This window comes from Sus scrofa, chromosome 6, assembly GCF_000003025.6.
Source record: "Sus scrofa isolate TJ Tabasco breed Duroc chromosome 6, Sscrofa11.1, whole genome shotgun sequence".
Lineage (NCBI taxonomy): Eukaryota > Metazoa > Chordata > Mammalia > Artiodactyla > Suidae > Sus > Sus scrofa.
In genome coordinates, this window is record NC_010448.4 from 59,424,127 (window position 1) to 59,447,692 (window position 23,566).

At 61.4% G+C, this 23,566-nt stretch overlaps 2 protein-coding genes across 4 annotated transcripts; both read right to left on the bottom strand.

Moving 5' to 3' along the window:
• On the bottom strand, nt 1-4,515 carry TMEM86B (transmembrane protein 86B). Of its 3 annotated transcripts, none has more exons than XM_005655962.3 (5): nt 4,434-4,515; nt 3,779-3,850; nt 1,882-3,679; nt 1,399-1,642; nt 1-809 (listed from the first exon to the last, which is right to left on the bottom strand). In XM_005655962.3, the coding sequence occupies exons 3-5, from the start codon at nt 1,930-1,932 to the stop codon at nt 427-429; spliced, it is 678 nt and encodes a 225-aa protein (XP_005656019.1). In that variant the 5' UTR covers nt 1,933-3,679; nt 3,779-3,850; nt 4,434-4,515; the 3' UTR covers nt 1-426. The 3 variants fall into 3 exon arrangements, with proteins under 3 accessions (XP_005656019.1, XP_020948985.1, NP_001230205.1); XM_021093326.1 differs by having other exon boundaries at nt 1,399-1,645; NM_001243276.1 differs by lacking the exons at nt 3,779-3,850; nt 4,434-4,515 and having other exon boundaries at nt 8-809; nt 1,399-1,645; nt 1,882-1,960.
• PPP6R1 (protein phosphatase 6 regulatory subunit 1) lies at nt 3,775-23,566 on the bottom strand. Its single transcript, XM_021094995.1, is given in 24 exon segments — nt 3,775-3,850; nt 3,931-4,041; nt 4,434-4,515; nt 4,664-4,734; nt 4,827-5,007; nt 5,091-5,224; nt 7,315-7,342; nt 7,345-7,492; nt 7,571-7,628; nt 11,128-11,225; nt 11,305-11,394; nt 11,545-11,630; nt 11,712-11,827; nt 11,909-11,973; nt 12,471-12,605; nt 12,734-12,886; nt 12,979-13,141; nt 13,388-13,501; nt 13,594-13,706; nt 14,939-15,004; nt 15,086-15,223; nt 15,305-15,491; nt 16,621-16,853; nt 23,419-23,566. Coding segments are annotated over 24 exon segments (2,670 nt in total). The 5' UTR covers nt 23,443-23,566.

Here is a 23,566-nt window from a genome sequence, read left to right on the forward strand (position 1 = left end):
TCCAAAGTGCTGAAAATGGTACATTTTGGGGGAAAAGGACCATTTGCTGTTCCTGGGATCACCTCCTCCTCCCACAACCCTCCCCAAATAACAGAGATGTTGACGTTCCGACGCCCACGTTACTGAGGCAACAGAAAAAGAGATCAGGGCCAGAGAGCAGGCGCAGGCCTGGCCGCAGCCCCCTGGGGCCACAGGGGGCCCACCGTGGGCCTGGAATCCAGACTCAAAACCAAGGGGAGGTGGTGGGAAGGCGGGGGATTCCCATTTCCGCAAACGGTTCTGTCTCCGCATGGACTGGCCCCGGCAGAGAGTCGTCTGGGGGCCTGACTTTCGCCCTCGACAGTGCTTCTCCGGCCTTGCTGCTCAGGGGGTCCCAGGGCCTTGCAGGAGGAGAGGGGGCAAACACCTGCCCGCCTCAGCGCCCTGTCAGTTGGGCTTGAGCTTGGGGCTCTGGGAGACCGACAGGGAGATGAGGACCTGGGCGGAATAATACGTGGTCATGACCACCAGGCGGGCGTGGGGCAGGGGCTGGGCAAAGGCGTTCCAGGCCAGCGTGGTATCCGAAAGCGTGAAGAGCAGCGCGCCCCAGCCGGTGCTCCCGCCCCTGGCCAGGCCACGCCACAGCATGGTGGCCAGGGCCAAGGAGTAAGCCGTCAGGGCCAGGACCAGGTCGGGCGGGAGGTGCCAAAGCAGGAGGCCGTAGTACGGGAGAGCGGCCAGGATGACCAGGAGCAGGAGGCCGGGCTGCAGGGGCGTCAGGCCAAAGGCCCAGAGGTAGAGCAGGTGGGCCGCGGCGAAGGCGGCCACGCCTGGAGGAGACAGGGGTGGGAGGGCCGGGTGAGCCTTCTGCTTCCCTGCCTCGCCTCGCCAAGCAGCCCTCGGGCCGAGCCCCCGGCCCCCACCCCGGCCCCGGCCATACTACCCGTCTCCTGCATTACAACGCAGGCCTCCTTGTGGTCCCTTCTTCCTGTGGTGGGTGTCAGCGTGGCCTTAAAAAGCCCCCTGACTCTCACCCTTACTCCGTTTGGCCCCTAGTGGGCTCTACGCACCAGGCACACTCCCGCCCCAGGGCCTCTGCTCGTGTGGGTCCCCTGCCTGGAAGGGCCTTTCCTGGAAGGGCACATGGCCGTTCCTGCACCCCTTCCAGACGTTACCTTCTCGGCGAGGCTGTCCTCGACTCGTGTCCTCAAGACTGCGACCCCTGACACTCTGCCCGTGCCCTCAACGGGAGGAGAGCTCCGTGGGGTGGAGGGCTGGCAAGTCTCCCTCACTGCCGCCTCCCAGCGCCCTTTCACGCCTACTGGCTCCTGCCCCTGGCAGGCCCTCTTCTGGGGGTTGCCCCCCACACCCACCCCTGTCCAGGCTCCGAAAGGGACAATGCAACAGGGCCCCTCTCACCATGGAGAAAGGCCTCGGGCCAGACGAGGCAGGCGTCCCCCACGGCTGAGCACAGGAGGGCCCCCTGCAGCCGCGCGCTGTAGCCCCCGCCGGCGTCCACGGCCCGCAGGAATACCACCAGGGAGAGGACGGGCAGGCACTTGACCAGGGCGCCGACCCAGGACGGCTGGTCGTCGGGGATCCAGAGGAGGAAGTAGACGGCGCAGGTGAAGAAGAAGGGGCTCAGCCACTTGCCCACGTGCAGCTGCTTCAGGGGACCAGGGGGCTGCTGAGCCCTAGAAACCAGCCCTGCCCCCAGCCCGAGACCAGGCTTCAGAACCACCTGGCCTCGCGCCCAGTGAGCTCCCCGCCCTTGGGGGTCAAGATTGTCACCCCACGCCCACCCAGGGACCCGAGCCACACTGCCCAGGGACCAGGATGTCCAGCCCCACAGAGCCCAGCCCCAGCCCTGCCACCCCCCTACCCCTACGCGGCGGCTCTCACTTGAGCTGAAAAGCGAGGTTTTCGGGGCAGGCCCTCTTTCCCGGGGTCCATGTCAGCCTGTGACCCCTGAGAACGGCCTGCAAGTGGGTACGGGTAGCTTGGGGGTGGAGGAGATGGTGTGTGGTTACTCGTTAACCCGAGGAGCGTCCTGTGGACTCTGGGACTGATAACAGGGCCCAGGGAGATGCTGCTCCTGCCCTGGGGACGGCCCTGCCTGGCACCTGCTGATACGGTGCCCACTGGCACCCAGGGGTCCCTCCTCCCCCACTCCCTCTGTCTCGCTTCCTCCCTGCCTAGAGGGCCCTGGCTGTACACGCCTCTCCCACTGCCCTGCGCCAGGCCAGTCAGAAGGGACCTGGGTGCAAAATCTGCAACATTCCGACGCCTGCCCTTTCATGAGCAACAGGGGAGGGGAGGGGAGGACACCCTGCCAGATCCAAGGGACAGTCTGAGCCTCCCTCCTCCACCAAACACTTGCTCGGTGACAGGAGCTGGGGCTGGCGGTGGTGCCAGCCGGCCGGCGCGCCAGTGAAGCTTCCCCTGCATGGCGGCCAGTACTTCACCTTCGCACTGGACCCACTGGGCACCCACCTGTCTGGCCTAGCTGGCTGCTCCAAGGGGAGAGGGCTCGGGGACGTGGCTCCTGCCACACGGCAGGGCAGGTCAGGGGTGGGCCAAAGGGGGATGGGGTGTGGAAGCCCACTCACCGCCTTCTGCAGCCTGTCTGGACAGGGGACGGCTCCCAGGACCAGGTGCCGCATGAGTATGGGAAATGCTCAGCTCCTCCTCCAGGAAACCCTTCCTCGGAGCAGAAGGTACCTGACTCCTCCTTGTAAGGGTCCCACCCCAGAGCCACGGCACGGGAATAGGTCAGAACCCGAGGTCTGAGCAGCAGGAGTCTTAAACTGTCTTCCTTTATTTGTTTATATTTGCAATATGAAACAGAAGCTCGGCACGAACACACGCACACGCACCCCAGCCTGGGGAGAGGGAGCTGGGACAAGGTCACTTGGCGGCTGGGCTGGACCCCAGACCCTCGGGAGTAGGAGGGGGAGCCCAGCCAGACCCCCGCCAGACCCCCGCCCCAGGGTCCGTGGAGATGGAGGGGGACTCGGTGAGTGCATCAGGGCCCTGGGGGTGTACCCCGGGAGGCCCCCAGAGAACAGGGCCCCCTGCTCCCACAGAGCTGGCTGGGCCAGACGGAAGGGATTCTAGCCCCAGCCTGGATCAAAGTGCAGGGCCCGGGGCGATGGGGGTGGGCAAAGGCACGACCCCCACTCGGGCCTCCCCCAAGGTGGACCTGAGCTGAAAGGCCGAGTGTGGGTGTGGGCGTCTGCACCGGAGGGTGGGGGTCCGGCAGGAAGAGGGGGCGTGGCAGCCTCAGGACCCCTCACCACAGTAGCCCCAGTGGGAGGGTGCAGGTCCACGCCGCCCCCAGCCCTGGCCTGCTTCCTCCTGGCTCTCCGCCTGCCCACTCTCTCCTCCCTCGAGATATATATATATGTATATATATATATATATATATATAATATATAATATAGGTCTCTCTCTCACTCTCCTTTCTCTCTACTCAACTCTATCTTTATTCTAGGAGACAAAACTCCGCAGTTCCTTTTCTCAGTGCAATTGGGGGAGGGGGCCTTTGTCCCTGGCACCGGCCTCCTGGGAGTCCAGCCTCCTAGGTGGGGAAGAGGGGATGGGGCAACAGGGCCACCTTGGGACCAGCCCTGCCCCAACCCGGGCAGGGTCCACGTGGGGCACGGAGGATGTGGCCGCCACCACCGGGCCAGGCAGTTACCTGGGAACCGAGAGGGAAACCTGTGTGAGGAGCCCGCCACCCGGAAGCCTCTGCCAACCCAGCCCCAGCCCACCTGCTGCCCCCGCCCCCACCACTCACTGGGAGCCTGGGGACACCGGCCCTCCTGCAGCAGAGCCATTGGGCATCGGGAGCGGCTCAAGGGCCAGGGCACTGTGGGCAAAGGGACAGCATGAGAGATCAGTGCCTTCCTGCCAGAACACCGGCTGCCCTGTGAGGCTGCACCAGCTCACCTCTGGCTTTGTGGGAGCCCTGAGGGTTCTGGGCTCTTCTGCCCTTCCATGGTCTGGGGGGGCTGGTGGGCCCCGGGGGCTGGGACAGAGGTAGCAGGGTCTCTGGTTGCACTGTGTGGGGATCCACAGGGCTACTGTCACTGATGCCCCCCGGGCACTCTCGCCCAAAGACCCCTGGAAACTGCCCACCCGGGAGAAGCAGCTCAGGTCAGCTGGGACACGAGCTCTGGACACCCCTGGCCCCCTTCTGATCCCACCGGAAGCCTTCCCACCCCAGGGCTGAGCAGGTGACCCTGGGCTCCAGGATCCTCTCTTACGACCATAAGTGGGCAAAGACAGCCCAGACCTTCAGCTGCCACGAGGCCCTGAGGCAGTGGTGCAGACCTGGAGGGAGGGGTCCCGCAAGGCCCCCCAGGAGCAGCTCTGGGCAGGGATGACCCCAGTCCCAGATTCCACCTGCCTCTCCCACTTGGCCCCCCAGCAGCTGGTCCTTAACCAGTTACCTGTCCAAGGAGCTGGGGGCGGAATGCGTCCCTCTGAGTGTGGCCTGAAGGTCCCCGACACTGACCAAGGCCTGGCAGGGGGCTGTGCAGAGGAGAGGGGCCAGGAGATGTGACCTTTAGCGAGCTTCACACCCGTCTTGCTCCTCAGACCCATTGTGGACAGGCCAGAGGTCAACAGTGGGAGGCCCAGGGTGGGGTGGGCACGGTGAGGTGGGCAGAGAGTGGCTCACCCAAGGGCTCCGCTACTTTGCTGCCATCTGTGGCTTCCTGAGGTGCTGAGGGGGGCGTGGGATCCTGAGACCTAGGAGGCAAGAAAAGGAGCCCGAGGGATGGCTGGGGTTGGCAGTGGAGCTTAAGGCCACCAAGCCCTGGGCACCGGCCTCCAGGCCTCACCTGAGCTGCAGGGCGTTGGGGGCCGCAGGGCCAGCCAGGCTCAGGACAGGGAGGTCCAGGGGCACACTGCAGGGGCCCTGCGGGGTGGGGGGCCCAGAGTGTGGCTCCTTCTCCCTGCAGTCTTGGGGGCCGGTGGGGGTGTCCATAGGCACTGGGTCAAAGGTAGCCATCCAGCTGGGGCCTGGCAAGGGGGAGCAAGGCAGGGGTGAGCACGGAGGCAGACAGACTGCACCCGACCATGCCTCACCCCGCACATTCACCCACCTGGTGGCTGGGGGCCAGGGCTGGGGTACAAGGCGGGCCTGGCCCTGCCGCGGGCCGCCCGGCTGTCACCATCTTCCTCGTCCTCCTCCTCGTCGTCGTCCTCCTCCTCCTCGCTGTCTGTGCTGCCTCCGCTCCTGCCCCAGGAACCACCTGTCAGTCAGCCACTGTGCTGGGCAGAGGGAAAGCGTCCCACCTCCCAACCCCCCAGAGCTGGCCCCAGGCCAGCAGCTGCGATGGAATCAAAGGGGTGGAGGGGAGGGGGCGGTGGGGAGAGAGCCCTGTGTCCCAAAGCAGGAAGGCAGGTGGGAACACTGGTGCCTTCCGAGAGGGTGCGGCCACGGGCACCATCGCCAGCACGAACCAGGGCACCGCCCTCTCAGGAGAGGCTGACTCCACACGCTTCCTCCAACTACAGACTCTGCTGTCAACCGCTGTGTCCTCCCCTGGGCAGACAGGGTGGACGGAGTTTCCTGAGCCTGGAAACCTGGAAGGGCGTCTCCAACACCCACAACCCATGCGACCCTTGACAGGGAGACTAAGTGTGTCCCCAGACTGGGAATGTGAGGTGGGGGCCTGCTCTTCTCACCTGGAAAGGACGAGCAAAACCGTCTCTAACTGCAGAAAGCATGACTTCATGTACAGAAACCTAAGGAATCCTCTAAAACCATTCGAACAAGGAGGCTCTGCAAGGAGGCGGGACGTGGGGTCAGTGATACACAGCGAGGAGGCGGGACACGGGGTCGGTGACATACAGCCGTCTTTCTATACACTTAGGACAACTCCGAAACGACGCTGCGAGGACAATGTCACTCAGGATTGCGTCAAAAAGAATAGAACACTTAGAATTAAATTTAGCAAAAGAAACATAAAACCTATACTCTGAAAACTACAAAATGCTGTTAAAAGTAAGAAAGACCTAAATTAATGGAAAGAGATCACGTGGTCATGGAACGGAAAACGAAATACTGTTAAAACGGCAACACTTTCCGGACTGACCTACAGATTCAAGCAATGCCTCGCAGAGGCCCCGCTGGCTGCTGCTCCGAAAATGACAAATACCTAAAACCACCAGAATCTCTAGGGAGGCAGAATGATCAACACACCTTGAAACAGAAAAACAAAGCTGGACACACACTTTTCCCATTTCAGCACTTACTGCAAGGCAACATCATCGAGACAGGGTGGCCCTGAGAGACGACGTACAGACCACCAGGCCAGAAGAGAGCTCAGAAATAAGCCTTTCCAGGTAAAGTCAGAAAGTTTTTGACAAAGGTGCCAAGACCATGCAGTGAGGCGAAACCTTGCCAACACGGGACACCGGGACACCGGCATGGCATGCCCACGCCCAGAAGGGCAGCTGGACCCAAGCCAGCTCAGGATGGATCCAAAAACCTCAACGTAAGGGCTGGCACTGTCAAACTCTTAGAAGGAAATGCAGGAGGCATCACATGGCCTTGGACTTGGCAGTCATGCAACGGCACACCCAGCGGATGGCGTGTGACACACAACCACACCCACCCGAGGATGGGCCAGCAGGGGGCACGGGGATGGTTCTGCTCCCTCCTCTGGGAGCTGGCAAAGCCATGTCCCCATGGACCACACTTAGGGCTCCAACACATGTCTGTACACTAGTCACGCATCAAGACAGACGTTAAAACACTCCAATCCCTCAACCAGAAGCCACCGAGGTCAAGCTGCAGGCCCTAGTTGGCAGTTGTGCTGGCAGGACTACGCCGCCCAAACGCACCTAGGAAGTGAGTCTGGAGCCCACCAGTATGAGAAAAAAAAATAACGCACTGCTTGTACAAAGAGCTGGTCGCAGCTCAGTGACCGCAAGCTGGGACAGTGAGGGAGGCACAGCCGTCCCCCTCATTTCACTGGAGTTGGGGGAAAAAGCTGACAAGAAATTGTACTGTCCGTGCGGGAACACCTGCCTGAGAGCTGCCACAGGGGCAAGCTGGGGTGGGGGCCACAGACACTGGTTCCAGTCGCACCTGAAGGACCCAGCCTGTTTCTAGCCACACACCAGCTGTTCACCTATCCCTTTTATAGCTGAACTCATCTGAACTGGTTTTTAGAACTCAGAATTGAAAGTGCCCCAGGTAATACACACGCTTCGTTCTCCTTATTTTTCTCATTCACTCCTGCTGGTGAAAACCATCTCACGCAGGCCCCATGGGCCGCTGTGCTGGGGACCTGGGGGAGGGGGCCAGCGAGGACTCACCGCACGCCTGGCGGCTGTCCCAGGCGGGCCCCCTGGCCAGCTGGCTGCCCTGCCAGGCGCCATCCTCCCCATCAGACTCCCCAGAGCCCTGGCCCTCCTCCTCGTCCTCCTCCTCCTCGTCGTCATCGAACTGCTGGATCCGGTCCTTGTAGCATATCTCGAGCAGGTTGGCGTTGGGCTGCGGGTACAGGGGCAGAAGGGTGAGGGGGCTGACTGCCCGCAGCCCCTGCCCCCCTGAGGTTGAGGCAGCACTCACGTTGTCATCGTCGGCGTTGAGAGAGAAGGTGATGTTGGCCGTCTTGTCGAAAGGCGCGCTGTGGGAGAGGCGCGGGGCCGTGAGGGGAGGTGCAGGCTGCTCCCCCTTCTCCCCCCGCCCCTGCCCCACCCCCACTGGAGCACCCTCACTACCCTCGGGCCCTGTGCCAGCAAATGCACCTCCTCACTAAACGGATCTGTCTTTTTGCTATTTCTTTGGGCCGCTCCCGTGGCATATGGAGGTTCCCAGACTAGGGGTCTAATCAGAGCTGTAGCCCCCAGCCTACGCCAGAGCCACAGCAACACGGGATCCGAGCCGCGTCTGCAACCTACACCACAGCTCACGGCAACACCGGATCGTTAATCCACTGAACAAGGGCAGGGACCAAACCCGCAACCTCATGGTTCCTAGTCGGGTTCATTAACCACTGCGCCACGACGGGAACTCCACTAAACGGATCTGAATTCCAAACCAGCCCCCGCAGGGCACACCATTAGGCGGATGGCCGCGGAGCGGAGTGAAGGGAGCCCCAGCCAGCGAGTGAGGGGCCACTTGGAGATGGGGTCTGGCCCAGGTAAGTCACCCGAGTCTGGCTTCCTCTGCTGTAAGATAAAGGACACAGAACCTAGCCAGACGGGTCGTGTTTTTTAGGACTTGATATCATCATCTGGGTGAGATGCTTATTTACACGCACGCCTTTCCTGGAAGCAACGGCTCTCGGTTCACAGCCCCTGTGCTGGCCACACCCTCTCGCAGGCCACACCACACAAAGCACGGCCCCAGCCGAGAGGGTCAGTGGGGGCCGAAAAAGTCACCTTTGGAGCTGAACCAAAACCGCTCCTGCATGGGCCCCCACTGCCCGCCCTGAGGCCAGACCCACGTGGGGCCAGCGATCCTAGGGATCTTGGGGAGGGCCGCTGGCCTTATCGCCAACCTCCAGCCTTCCAGCGCTGAAACCTGCCTACATCCGGTTCTGTTCAACTCTTTTTTTCTCCTTTTTAAGGCCACATCCAAGGCATATGTAAGTTCCCAGACTAGGGGTTGAATCAGAGCGCCAGCTGCTGGCCTACACCACAGCCACAGCAACGCCAGATCCTTAACACACTGATAGAGGCCAAGGATCAAACCCGCATCCTCGCAGACACTAAATGGGATTCTTAACTGGCTGAGCCATCAAGGGAACCCCATATTCAACTCTCTTTCAGAAAGAAGTCAAAGGAATTAAATCCATGCATTTTAACACAAAACCTGGAAAGAGATTTGTCAACTGATACTCCTACCTGCAGAGTGTGCAACTTTCTAAGAACCCACATGTTCTGTCTGTGTCCTTGCCCCCTTTGCTGCTGGCACTCCGTGTCTGCACACTGGGTCCAGGCTCCACTCCACTTGGCAGGGACATGTCCCAACTCTCATCCCTTCCACTCAGGAGGTGTGTTAACTCCTGACTGCTGACTCAGCAAACGGCTGTGGCCCAGAGGGACTCACAACCACACCCTCGGCAGGGACTCTGCCCAGCAGCCCGCAGCACACCGGGTCTGGCACAGCAACCAGAGCCCTGTGAGCAGCACCGTCAGCCCTGAGCTTATAGAGATACGCATCCATTCTCCATTCAACACTCCATGGCTTTGGCTTTCTTTTTATACATGAAGTTTTTAATCTCACTGAAATTGATCTTGATGGAAGAGGTAACACAATATCACCCCCAAAGCGCAGCCGGCCATGCCAGGGCCACTCACAGTGTCGGCATGCCCACCAGCACGGCGGGGAGGAGCTTCCCCAGGGGCCTCCCTGCGGGAGGGCACTGCGCCGGGCAGAGCAGTGGCAGACACAAATCTCACTTCTGAGTTCTGGAGAGGCTCTGTTTGGACCAGCGAGTGCCCTGGGGTGAGGGACAGCACTGAGCCTGTCTCCTCAGCTATGCACGGGCTCCTGAGAGGTCTTGGGGCAACACCTGAGAGGTCCCCGGCATGCGGCTGAAAGGGACCAGGCCAGGGCTGTGGCCCTAAGGGGCCAGCAGGCCTTTTCTCTGTCACCATCCAACTGAGAAAAGCTCCATGGCACGCCCTCTGGTGGCTGTGCCACCATTCCTCAGGCGTCACGCATGGACTCTTCCTCACAAGGCAGTAGCTGCTGCACTAAGGGCACTGGCTGCACGTGCCCTCGGACCTGGCAGGCATCCACTGCGCTGCCCTGCTCCCAGCCCGACCCAGCCTCCCCTCCAGACTCGCGCGCCACCTGCCCTTCCCTTCACTAACAACCTGCTGCTGCCCCAGCCTGCATGTGAAATCCACGAGACACACAGAGTTTTAACTTCTTTTCTTAACTGTTAAAGCAACAGATGCCTGTGGCAGAAAATTCAGACGGTAAAGAAAAAACTTCACCAGGACAATGCCAGAAGTGACATATCAAAATGCTATACGACAAATACAAATAATCAGAACTGGGAGTTCCCATTGTGGAGCAGTGGTTAACGAATCCGACTAGGGACAATGAGGTTGCGGGTTCAATCCCTGGCCTCGCTCAGTGGGTTAAGGATCCGGCGTTGCTGTGAGCTGTGGTGTAGGTCCCAGATATGGCTCCAACCCCACGTTGCTGTAGCTGTGGCGTAGGGTAGCGGCTACAGCTCCAATTAGACCCCTAGCCTGGGAACCTCCATACGCCATGGGTGCAGCCTTAGAAAAGGCAATGAATAAATAAATAAATAAATTTTAAAAATAAATTTAGGAGTTCCCGTCGTGGCGCAGTGGTTAACGAATCCGACTAGGAACCATGAGGTTGTGGGTTCGGTCCCTGGCCTTGCTCGGTGGGTGAAGGATCCGGCGTTGCCGTGAGCTGTGGTGTAGGTCGCAGATGTGGCTCGCATCCTGCGTTGCTGTGGTGCTGGCGTAGCCCGGTGGCTACAGCTCTGATTCGACCCCTAGCCTGGGAACCTCCATATGCTGCAGGAGCAGCCCAAAAAATAGCAAAAAGACAAACCAAAAAAAAAAAAAAATTAAAAAACCCCCAAATAATCAGAATTGGGCATTGAAAAAAAACCTGTCCGGTGGCCCGAGGCCTCTAAGGAGAGGAGAGGAGGAGAGGTGGCAGCATTCTGACTCTGCAAGGATCTGTCCCGGGGCTCCCAGTGCAGAGCACTGAGCCAAGCAGAGCAGCAGCAGGCACAAACCTCACTTCCAGCTTTCAGAGGCTCTGTCTGAACCAGCGAGTGCCCTGGGGTGAGTGACAGCACTGAGCCTGTCTTCTCGGCTATGCACGCTTCCCCACACACTCTGTGCAACCTTGCGCTGCCCAGCCGGCCCCGTCCCAGGACAGCCGCACGCCTCCTGGCCGGTCCAAAAGGGAGAGGGGTCTGGGGCCAACCGTCCTCCTGGGGCGGGTGGGACAAGTTCAGATGCTGGGCTGGGTGGGCCGTGGGGAAGCGGGAGGGCAGCAGGAGGAGCGAGGGCAGGGAGGGCGTGTGTTCTGACTTGTGGCCTCGCAGCCCACCCCCCCCCCACCCCGCCAGGAAGCCACGCTGGCCCCTGCTTGCCCTGGTCCCCCGCAGGGGACACACTCACTTCACGCTCTCCTCCTGCTCCCCAAACTCCTCGTCATTGAAGCCGAAGTGGTCAATGAAGGCTGAGGTCATGCGCTGCATCTGGAAGTCCATGAAGGCCTGAGGGGGGGCGGCGGTCAGGGCCAGGCCTCAGGAGCAGCCCCCCTACCCCCGCCACCAGCCCCCAGCCCACCCCCACCTGCTGCAGCACCGCCTCCTCCGGGAAGTTGAACTCCTTGAGCCTATCATCCTCGTCATCGCTGGAGGAGTGCAGGTGGTGGGTGTTCACCTGGGGCAGGTTGGAGGGCAGGGGTCAGGGCCTGTGGAGGCCCCCTGGAGAGCACTTGGGGGGCTGGGACTGCGGGGAGGGGTGCTCAGGCTGGACCAAGAGGGAGAGCAGCCGCGAGGGCTGCCACGGCAAGCGGGGCACCGGGCTCACCAGATCCACCGTGTTCTTCTTGTTGGTCTCCGCCAGGGGTCCCGACACGAAGGCTTCCCACTTCTCCTGCTGCTCCTCCGGCAGCTCTGCTCCAGGAAGGTGGGGTGTGAGGATGTGAGGTCTGGGGCCCCACCCTCCTCCCGCCGTGGGCCGGCCCCAGCCCTCACCCTTCAGCAGCTGGCCCAGCTGCTCGGCGTTGGGCCCCTTCTCCGTGTTCTGCACCAGGGCGTTGGCCACTCTCGTCAGATGGCCCATGTAGCCTTTCCGAGGGCCCCCTGCAGACCTGGGCGAGAGGGAGGCTGCGGCTGAACACAGGCCCCGCACACCCACCCTGCCCTCCCACGGGGAGGCCAGAGACACTCACTGCACGCGGTCGTTCTCCTCCCAGGAGGTCAGGATGCGATCCACCAGGCGGCACTGCTGCAGCAGCTGTGGGGGAGCAGTGGCGCCGGCGTGGGCGTGGGGGTGCGACCAAGGCCCCCACCACTTTAGCCTGCAGCCAAGCCTCGGGGCTTCCTATGAGGAGCATGCGGCAAGCACGCACACACACACACGTGCACATACGCACACCCCTCCTCCACTCACCCAGAAACACCCTCTGCCTGTTCGAGGCCCACTCACTTTAGAGAGCAAACCCCGAAGCCACTCCACCCATCTTGGCTCCTTCTAGTCCAAATCCAAGGCCCCCCAGGTCAGCTCCTCCCTCAGGCCCTAGGCTAGATCTGGGAAGGCACTCCCACTACCGTGCCGGCCACCACCCTGGGAGAGTCCTTCCTGGTCCCTCCCCAGGACACCCGTTGCCTCCCGAGCTCACTATCCTCCCCCACATACAGGTTGCCCTCTGTTTTCCCAGACTCAGCCCAAGGAAGAGGCTGAGCCCAAGCCTACCCCCAGGGACCAAAGGGGGACCTGGAAGCCCAGCTCACGTGTTTCACGACAGGGTTCTGGATGGGTGTGTCGGAGCTGCTGTCGGCAGGCGGCCCGGAGCTCAGCATCGTGCTCACACATACCTCCACTTGGGTGTGCAAAAAGTTGTTGAACACATAGTGGAAGAAGAGGTCCTGGGGGTGGGGGGCACAGCTGGCTCTGAACGACCGCCACCCAGTCTCTGTCCTCCCCACCCAGCTGTCCCCACCTACATCCCCCCTCCCAATCCCGGTGGCACCTCTGCCCCTCTGAGCCCCAGTACCAGCATGGTGTTGGGCACGTCCAGCGCCAGGAGCTCCTGGGTCAGGGCTGCATCATTGGCGCTCAGGGCACTGGCCAGCAGCTTGACCACATGCAGCCGAGTGTTGCCCAGTGGCGGGGCCAGGCTGCCCCATGTCGTGCGCAACGGCTCCAGCTGCAGGCGTAGAGAGGATCAGTCCCCACCCCGGCACCGCCCTGAGGACAGGGCTGCCCTCCGCCACCCCCTCCCTCGCCCACCTGGCCCACCTCGGGCGGCTCAAGCAGGAGCTGGTGGAAGTGGCTGAGCCGGGGACGCAGGGCGTGCAGGGCGCCCACGCTGCACACGGCGCTGTCCAGTGTTGCCTGGGCTAGGAGCTCCAGCTGCCCGTCGACACTGCTCAGGAAGTTATTCACACTCACAGACTCGGACCTGCAGCAGGGACGGGGGAGGGCAGCAGCCTATGCACAGTATGTGTGCACGTGTGTGTACACCTGGGGGTGAGAAGCCCGAGACCCTGGGGGCAGTGACCCACCCAAAGGGCCTGGATCCTCAAAGTGGCTCAAAGCCACAGGCAGCTGTTCCACCAGTCTCCTCGGCTGTCAGACGGAAAAGGAGGACCCTTCTCTGGGTCCCTCGCCCTGAGGGGTCACCTGAGGAGGGAGGCCAGCCCCTCACCTGGGCCTCCTGGGCTCCAGCAGCGTCAGCAGCACCTGGATCCCGCTCACAATGACAGATGGGTTCTGCTCCCCCTCCAACATGTTGCTCAAGAGCTGCTCAATCGTCTCCTGCCTGGTGGGGGGCGTGGGCAGGCGTCAGGGAGAAGGGCTCCCCAGGCTGGCTCCCCTCCGCCCGAATGGCCTGGGTGCCACCCGCAGACGCACTTCTCCAGGGTGGCCAACAGCTGGTCGGGCTCTGGGCTGTCCTGCACTTGGATCACCTGCTCACGGCTCAGGCGGATGATGTCGCACAGGGACTGGGAGGCGTTGGAATGTTGCTGCGGAGGGACAGAGAGCTGAGGACCCGGCCCGGCCCTGGTGCCAGGAAGCCCCATGCGCTGAAGACTGGGTGCCTGCCCCTGAGGACAGAGAGTTGCACAGACACAGGGACCAAGTGCGGAGGGAGAGAAGACAGGTACTGAACACTGGGACGGGAGAGACAGCAGAGAGAAAGGCTTCCCACAGCCTTCAGAGCAGCCCGAGGGGGAGACGATCCAGGCAGCCACCAAGCAGCTGTGGTCTCTCCCTGGCCTTGGAAATGGATGAAGCACTGACACACACTACAGCGCAGATGAACACACAACTCGATCCTAAGGCCAAGGGGCCCGCCACAGAAGCCTACACGTCACGTGACCCATTTACACAACAGGTCCAGAGACAAACCCAGAGACAGAGAGCAGACTAGTGGTGATGGGGGCTGAGCAACTATTGGGGGAACAAGGAGTAGGAGCTTATGGGCAGAGGGGTTCCTTTTCAGAGTGATGAAAAATACTCCAAAATCAACGTGGTGAGGACTGCACAACCCTGGGGTGTACTAAGAACCAAGGAATTCTACATTCTGAATGGGTGAGTTGTACGGTACGTAATTTCTCTCAGTCAGGTTGCTGCACGATAAACAAAAACAAAGAGAAGCATAGGCAGAGCTCTGAGTCTAACCCAACAGGGAGCTGCCAGGGTGCACGCACACAGACCTGGACCCACGCCGACTCAGCCAGGCACCAAGCCGCACTCAGAGCTCCTCGCAGGCCCCCTGCCACCTGGCTCACAGCAGATGGCCCTCGTCCCTCTGCCACAAAGGCCTGTGCGGCCAGCACCCTCCCAGGCCAGGCTCTGGCTGGGTGCCTAGGCGACCTGCACCTGGGGACCCTCTGCTCTGCAGAATGGGGCCTGAGTGGCTTCTCTGTGGGAAGGGAGGGCGGGGCTGGTTCAGTCCAAGAGCCAGAAAGAGCCGCCAGGCCACAGAGCCAGCAACAGAGAGAAGGTGGCGAGGACTCCCGGGAAGGCAGCAGTGAGAGGCCAGGGCTGGAGGACCCTTTTCAGACCCCTGACCCCTCAAGGGAGGATGGGGCAAGGTTCCCGGTTCCTGACAAGCGTGCCATGTGTGTAAACTCCTCTCTGGTCTCAGCAGGAGCCCCCTGCCCCCCTGCCCCCCTCCCCCCGAAAAAAAAGCAGTTGCAACGGCTTTCTGTTCCCATCAACTCGAGTGAGGAGGGGGCGGGGTCACACTCACACTGTCATCCTTCGAAGGGTGGATCTGCTCGATGAGCCGCTGGACAATCTTCTCCTCATTGAGCCACTGGGGGCGGGAAGGGGGAGCTCCGCTCACTGACCGGCTCTCAGCTGCCACAGCCCCGCTGTCCCGCCCCATCCCACTCACGTTGACCACGTCCTGCCGCAGCTGCGGCCGCTCCACGCAGGTGAGGAGGCGCAGCAGGAGGTCCATGATGGCCGAGGTGCCGATGTGCTGCAGCAGCAGGTCCACAAAGTCGTCCTTCTTCCGCAGGAAGGACACGAGCTGGAGACACAGGGACCCCCATGTTAGCACAGGACCCCGGGCCTGAGCCCGCGAGAACACCCGCCTCGGGGCCCCAGGCACCTGGTCAGTCTTGCGGTTGATGAGGACGCCCATGACCTTGCTGAAGAAGCTGGCCAGCAGCGGGTTGAGGCTGCCACTGCTCTGTAGGAAGCCGTAGAGCCGGTGCAGGAGGGACTCGTCTGCCCCCAGCGCGTCGTTGATCTGGGGCACGTCTGAGGTCAGGATCTCGCAGGCCAGGCTGGGGTACCTGTCACACCCAGAGAGGGCTGGGGAGAGCGCAGTGGGGATGGAGGCCAAGCCTCCCCACCCCAAGGCAGCATCCAGCCCCCGGAGGCTGGACCAGACCCCCTACCACACCTGACCCTCTGCCCTCAACCCTCCAGTCTGTCCCAGCCTGGCCTCCATGACCTTCTAAAATCCAGTCTCACCCTCTCGCCTCCTCCTCCACACAGGGCAAGGAATGCCCCCTGCCCAGTGTGCCACTCGGGTCCCCAGCTGTGCTCTGTAAACTGCAGGGTTCCTCGGGGGCAGGGCAGGGCCCCAGGGGCGGCTGTCAGAATGGAGGCTCCCTGCTACTGTAAGCGAAAGCCCAGTCCATGGGGCCACTGGACATGCTCAAGTTTGGTGGACAGGGAGACGGAGGCCAGGCGGCCAAGGCAAAGGAGGGAGAAAACCCACTGGGGGAGGGTAACTGAAAGATGAACACCGGGGGTGGGGAGCATGTGGGACACCTTGCTGACCCCCCAGAGGTCTCGACGGCGTGCCCCACCTCACTGAACCCCCACTTTACAAAGGGCAAACTAAGGAGAAGCAATCACCCGCCCAGTCCCTGTCTGGCTCAAGGGCTCCTGGGACAAGATGCAGGGCTCGTAAGGGCCAGGGGCATATCTGCAGTGTGAGGGGCCAGGCAGAGGGGATACCAGGGGGCCAGGAGGCCGCACAGGAAGGTCTGTCCAGAACCCGAGACAGGCAGCAGACGCCAGGGCAGACAGAAGCCCCCTCATCATGATGATGCCCACGGAGCCCCCAGCAGGGCCCTAGCTGCCCTGCCCATCCTCCCTGGCAGACCCTACAGTGGGAGGGAAGGGCAGAGGAGAGTTGGGGGGGCATGACTGCACACTCAGCGCCTGGCACCGTGCTGGGCATGGGCACTGGGGACATGGAGGAAGAAGGGGCCAGGCTTCATGTTGCCCAGTCTCCAAAAAGGGAACTACAAAAATCCAACTGAATGAAACACCAGGAAAGAAAGTGAGAGTGTGGGCTGGGCCAATCAAAGACGACCGAATGCGGCTCCGGTGGCTGGGGAAGGACCCTCCAACCGGGGATATCTGGGAAGTGGATGTCCTGCCACTGGGGACCGAAGGGGTGGGGCTCACTTGTAGCGCAGCCGCTCCTCGCCGCTGGCCGGCGGCTCCTGGGTGACCCAGGCCACCATGGCCTGCAGGTGTGGCGGCTGCAGCAGGAAGTCCAGTAGCTTGCGGTTGACCACCTTGCACTCCTGCAGCACGTCCTCCTCGTCCAGCAGCTCGGGCAGGCTCAGGTCCTCGCGCTCCAGCAGCGTGTCGAGGTGTGAGCTCGTGTGCAGGTCAAACTTCCAAAACATGGCGCCCTGTGGGCAGGGGCTGTCACCTTCAGGCGCTGACCTCACTGGCCTCCATCCACCTCCCAGCGCCTGTCGTGCCCACGGCCCAGCCCCCAGGGTGGGTGAGGACCCCTGGTGTGAACACACACAGGGTCCGTGGAAAACAGCCCCAACACGTGCACACAGCCGCCATGATCCTGTCCCACCCAGGGCCATGTCCAGTGTCCCCACATATCAGCTGCAACTGTGCTCATCCTGGAACCTCTGGCATCAGACTTGCTTCCACCTACATTTGCTGTACAGATTCAAACGCCCCCTGACAGCCACCATGGTTGCTGTCCAGCCCAGCAAGTTCCACGCTGGGTGCAGGGTGTGGGGCGGAGGGAGGAGGGCTCTGCCATGTCTTGCTGCTGTGGTCATTGCCTGGACACCACACCCACACACACACACCCACACCCACACCCACCCCCCAGTACCCAGTGCCAGGACAGGAAGAGGAAAAGTTTGAGGGGAGGGGGTGGAGGCTCCCAGAATAGCCACTGACCCGGGCCAAAAGGAACCGGGACGGGAACCACATCAGGAGGAAGGACCTAGAGGATGGCGTCTCGCTGGCCAGCAGCGGAGACCCTGCACGCCTGGCCGAGGCCCAATCACCAGGCATGCACAGCTACCTGGCCTCAGGAGCATCTCAGGTAGAGCACTCACCAGGTGCCAGGTGGGCCCGAGACCCCATCAAACCTGGACTCAGGTGCTCCTCTGAAGATTTCTAGAGGCCTCCCAGCCTGGACCTCCCTGGGGAGACCTGCCCTGAGCTCGCTGCTCACTCGTGTCCACCATGAAGTGGGCGCCGTGTGTCCCGCCCCTCTGAGGGGCTGTGGTCACCCCACTGGATGGCAGGCAACCACGCCCAGGTAAGGCGGGCCCCCACGCACTGCGCTGACCAGAGCTCATGCTTGTCACCTGACTCATGAAGACCACCTGAGGCAGAGGCTTCTAAAGACAGACCAGGAGGCCAGGACACCAGGGCACCTTCCAGACCCACGCGCCAGTCCTCCTACAAAGCCCTCCTCACCATCTGCGCCCCACGCCTTCCCAACCATGGAGAAAGTACACCAGCCACAGACATGGTACTGGCCCAGGGGACAAAGACACTGGACTCAGGAAGCAGCTGGGCTGAAAGCCAGGGTGTTGGACGGCACCCGTGGCCGTGGGCAAGAGACTGACCATTTTTGCCTTTCTACGGCCACACTCGCAGCATATGGAGGTTCCCAGGCGAGGGGTCTAATCGGAGCTACAGCTGCCGGCCTACACCACAGCCACAGCTACGCAGGATCTGAGCCATATCTGCTACCTACACCACAGCTCACGGCAATGCCGGATCCTTAACCCACGAGCGAGGCCAGGGATTGAACCGGCAACCCCATGGTTCCTAGTTGGATTTATTTCCGCTGCACCACGACGCGAACTCTGAGACTGGCCTTCTGACCCTTGCTTCCTTCGAGATCCCGCCAGCACCCAGCTCTCCTCTCCAGCCTCTTCAGGAGCCTCACTTAGCTCCTCCCTGCCCCCACGGTGACCTCTCAGAGCCCGGGAAAAAATGGCTCTAAATCTGCGGCAATCCTGGCGCGATTCATGTCAGTCCCTAGGCCTCGGCCAACCACAGAGAAGAGTGGAGTAGAGGAGCCATGACCTTGCAAGACTGCAGCAGACTCAGGCCCTGACGGGGTGGACGCGGGGTGCACCTGAAAGCCACCGGTCCCACAGGCCTCACATCCTGTCTGAAGCACACAGCAACTCAGCCCTTAGCCCCACACCCCGCACGGGATGGGATGCTTCTCTGAAACATGACCTTGAGCACCTTGTGCCTTGAAGCCCCACGATGGCTCCCTCGTCTGCACACTCATGACCCCAGAGCCCCTGAGCGCCTCCCAGCACCCCTGCCCTCAGGACCTGCTGCTCCTACGGCACTCCCACCCGCCAGCCCCTGGCTGACTCACTTCCATGCGCTGGCCAGGCCCAGGCCGCCTCGCCTAGCACCACCCACTCCCTGAGCACCCTCTGGCCCGGCTCCACACCTGGCCCCAGGGCGGCCACTTCAGGGTGCATCTCCTTCACAGCCTGCAGCCCCCCCCCACCCCCAAAGCCCACCCCCAGCACCATGCTGGCCCGCTAGGCCTGGGTGTGCAGGAATGCGTGTGTCCGTGAATAACACACCAGACGCATGGGGGGACACACCTTGTTGGCCACCCTCCTCAGGCCCGTCCAGCCACGATCTCGTGCTCCTCTCACAATGGCCACCAAGGAAGCAAGCCATATCCCCACTTTACAGGTGAGCAAGCAAGCACCAAGGTCTGAGAGCTGGGAAACTAGGGACTGGGCACCAAGCCCCAGAAGGCAATTTCTCAGGGTGCAAGGGCCTGGTCTTCTTCACAGCAGCCCAGCCACGGCTGATAAACCCACCACAAGTGTGTGCCAGAGCTGGCTCTGTCCTGGCTGAGGCCTGCCCGAACCTGGCTCTCAGCAGACACCTCCAGGCAGCTGAAGGCCAGCTCCTCTGGTCCCTGGGGTTCTCCACTGGACCCTAAGCTCCAAGTCTAGCACTCAGCTGACACCTGAGTTCAAGAGGAAGGCCAGGCCCAGGTCCTCGGCCCTGCCTCTGCCCACCGGCCGCAGGACACTCGTCCAGACCTGCCCAGCATTCACACTGCGCGAGCCCTGATGGGTGACGGACGATGCAGCTGGGCTGCCGCGAGCACCCTGGACAGCACCGAGCACAGACCCTGGCACACGCGCAGAAATGTTAGAGAAACACCCCCTCACGACGGGGTCACTTGGCTGGACGGCAGAAAGTGACAGAACATTGTAAATCAACTATAATAAAAAAGTTTTTTAAAAGAAAAGAAAAACACCCCCGCGGCCTGCAAACCACCAAGCTTTCCCACGCACCCTGTGCCTGAGGTGGGAGGCTGACATACCCGATGGGGCAGGTGTAGAGGGAATCGCTCCCACCCTGTCTCCCCCCAGCCTCGCGCAGGGGCTCCCTACAAACCAGTCACAGGTGGGGCGGGGTTGGGGTGGGGGTGGCCATCAGGGCAGGCAGGCTGGGCACAGGCGGAGGGAGAGTGGGCTGAACCAGGACTGCGTGAGCCCCTGCGGAGTGAGGACCACGGTGCCTAGAGGCGGCCAGACTCGGCACGAGGGCTTGGAGCCCCTGTCCGCTGCCCAGAAACCAGACATCTGAGGGACACTGCCACCATCCGCTTCTCCTGAAGAGGCAGCCGGGCCTGGTGGGTTTCCTGAGCTGGGCGGACCTGGGACCCGAGTCACTTCAAGGGGAGCCGCTGTCCAGGCCCAAGAGGCAAGCGGCTGACCACAGCGAGAACACGCACCTCGATCGGCATCACAGACTCTCCCGTGGTGACAGGGAGACCAGAAAGCTCAGAAGGCCCCCGGGCAGCGTGAATGGAGCCCAAACCCACATGTTACGGGTTTCCATTTACACGAAACATCCAGAAGAGGCAAATCCACAGAGACAGAGAGCGGATTAGGGGTCCTGAGGAGCTGGGGGCCATGGGTGGGGAGGAACCTCTGCGAGTGGGTGTAGGGTTTCCTTTTGGGAAAAGGATGGTCTTTAAAAAAAAATTCTGGAGTTCCTGTTGTGGCGCAGTGGTTAACGAATCCGACTAGGAACCATGAGGTTGCGGGTTCGGTCCCTGCCCTTGCTCAGTGGGTTAACGATCCGGCGTTGCCGTGAGCTGTGGTGTAGGTTGCAGACGCGGCTCGGATCCCGCGTTGCTGTGGCCCTGGCGTAGGCCGGTGGCTACAGCTCCAATTAGACCCCTAGCCTGGGAACCTCCATATGCCGCGAGAGCGGCCCAAGAAATAGCAACAACAATAACAACAACAAAGACAAAAAGACCAAAAAAAAAAAAAAAATTCTAAAATCAATTTTATTCAATATGATTTGTTAATTATACCTTAACTTAAAAAACCCATTGTGGCGACTGACGGTTGCACAACTCTATGAATAGTTAGGAACTGTTGAATTGTGCATTTTAAATGGATAAGTCATATACAGTGTATGAATTGCATTAATTAGAAAAAAAACCATTACCAAAAACAACCAAAAGCAAAGCTGCCTGAGGCTGCCACGACAGGGCCAGGCCTTGGCTTTGCTCTGCGTCCAAGATGCCTGAGCTGACGAGCCGCCAGGACTGAGCTGAAGCCTGTGAAGGTCCCGCCCCGGGAGCATGCCCAGCCCCCCCAACACTGTCCCTGAGCTAAGCAGTTCCCCCAACAGCTGGGGGACAGGGCAGAGGGGCATGGTACCTAACCCAGATGACCAGGTGAAGCACTGTCCTTACCCCCATTTGAGGGAGGCGATGGCGAGCACAGGGACGGAGGCACAGCAGAACCAGGACTGAGTGCCCTGCCCACATGCTTCCAGAGCCCCCGGTTCGAGGGCACAGGTCACACTCCTCCCACCCTAACCCTCCCCAGCTGCTCTGGAGGGCAGGCAGCCTTCCCTCCCAACACTGGCAAGCTGGCTTGCCTGGAGAATGGGGTGGGGAGGGGAGGGGAGAGCTAGGGGGTTTGGGGGTGTGGAATCCGGGGGCCTCAGAAACCAGGTGGCCCCTTACACTCTGGTCCCTCCGCCAAAAATCAGAGGAAGCTGCAAGGATCGGATGCAGCTGAGTGGGAGTAAGTACCCCAGAGACATCAGTTCTCAAGCTCTGCACAGAAGGAAGATGCAGATACAGAAGTGGGAAAAAGAAAACACAAAAAAGAGAGAAAACACTTTCGCCTGCGACACACTCTCAATTCAGTGCAGCTCAAATCCCAGTGGCCAATCCTTCCACTTCACGGAACTTCCTGGGAGCCCTGGGAACCGGACAGGAGAGGTGGGTTTTGTTCTCACTCTCAAGAAGCGTGAATCGGGCCAGGCACTTGGCGTCCCAAGGCCTCATTTGCTCATCTGTGAAATGGGGGCACAGCTATCAGAAGGGCCAGCTGTGAGAACAGCTGGGTCAGGCCTGCGGTCCTGACACAGCAGGCGCCTGGCAGGAACTGGCCCTTCCGTCTGGCCCTGAGGCCAGGCCGAAGTCTGGACACTTCTGAGCTGAGCAGGAGGGAAGGTGCCCAGGGTGACGGCACTAAAAACAGAAGGCCTGAGAAAGACTCTGTTTGCCCGAGTAACGCAGGTCACGCAAATACTCAGTGGGCGCCACACACCCCGCCGCCCCCACTGCAGCTTGTAGCAAACTTCAAGAAAACGGAAGTGACTACCACTGGTTTTTAGCGACCGTTTGAAAACCATGACTCTGGCTGCGAACGGAAGAAGGGGAAACTATAAATGAGAAAGGAAACCAATAAAAACGAAAAATCTCTCCCCCTGCCAGCTCTGCACCATTGCCCCAGGGCTTCTTGCTCTGCGGCGTTGTTCTCTGGCCTCCAACACCAGCTGCCTTTCTCAGGAGCCTGCCAGTCCCCGCCTGGGCTCAGGCAGGGCCCGACGGCGGTGCCCACAAGCACCCCCACTACTGCTGCTGCTGCTGCCGCTGCCGCCCTGGGCCCAGGCACCCGGAAGTGGAGGTCAGTGTGCAAAGGCCTCTGGGAGGGCCTTGGGGCGGCCACTCGAGATGCCCCGAGACTCAGCAGAGGCTCCAACACTAGGAGAGACTATCTGGGACCTGGTGATGCTGCTGCCCTCAGCTGCCAGAGGCCTGCCCTAAAGAGACATGGGTCAGGTGAGCCCCGGGAAAGACATCGCTGCCGGCCTGCCAGCCCCCAGCCCCTCGCAGGGCCCAGCAGGTCAGAGGACAGCAAAACCACCGCCCCCAACTCCCTCAAATCCACCACCATCTCTCAGCCAAATGGGAAAAGGAGGTGGGGGACTTCTGACTCTAGAAATGGGACGTGGTGATGGCAGGACCCAAGTGTGTGCTGGATGCAGAACCCAACAGACACTTGCAAGGTAAGTGGTGGGACACCCATCTGGAAGCAGGGGCCACTGAGGCCAGAGGAGAGGAACCTGGCCAAGGCCACAGGTGGCTCTGGAAAGCTGGGAGGGAGGGACGGGGCACAACCTCCGGCTCTGGCTCCAGGCCATGCTCTCCTTGGGAGGTGGTAGTTCTGGTCCAACCCTGGGCACGGAAGACAATGAGACACCTGGCCAAGGACTGCGGAGCAACCAGGAAGATCATACGCAGGGCCACCTCCCTGACTAGTCACGGGTTCCAAAGGGAAAAGGAAAAGAACCACCAAAAGATTTGGAAATAGCCCTTGGAAAACAGAGGGGTGGAGTAAGTAAGTGTCACCAGGTGCTCCGAAGTCAGACGGGCCGGAATTCCCATCTCGCCTCTCCAACTGCAACCTCGTGGGCCCAGACCGGGGGCCTCGCCATCACTGAGGCCGAGACGGCTCTGCCCGTGCCAGGAGCCACGAGACCTCGCCAAGGGAAACCCGCGGTTCCTCCTGGAAAGGAGCGTGTGTCCCCACCCTCCAGGCACTGAGCCTGCCCAAGTGCCAAGCAGGCGCCCGGGGACGTGGGGAAGGCCTCTCATCTTCACCACAGCGGCCAGGCCTCTCTCACCTCATCTCGCGTGGCCACCCGCATGGCGCTCAACCCGGCTGCCACACCTGACTGCTCGCCTGCGCCCTCACCTCTGCCCTGGCTTGGCGCTCCCTCTGCCTTCCCTCCAGCTCTTCGAGCCTGACTAGCTAGCTCCTTCTGGGTCCTT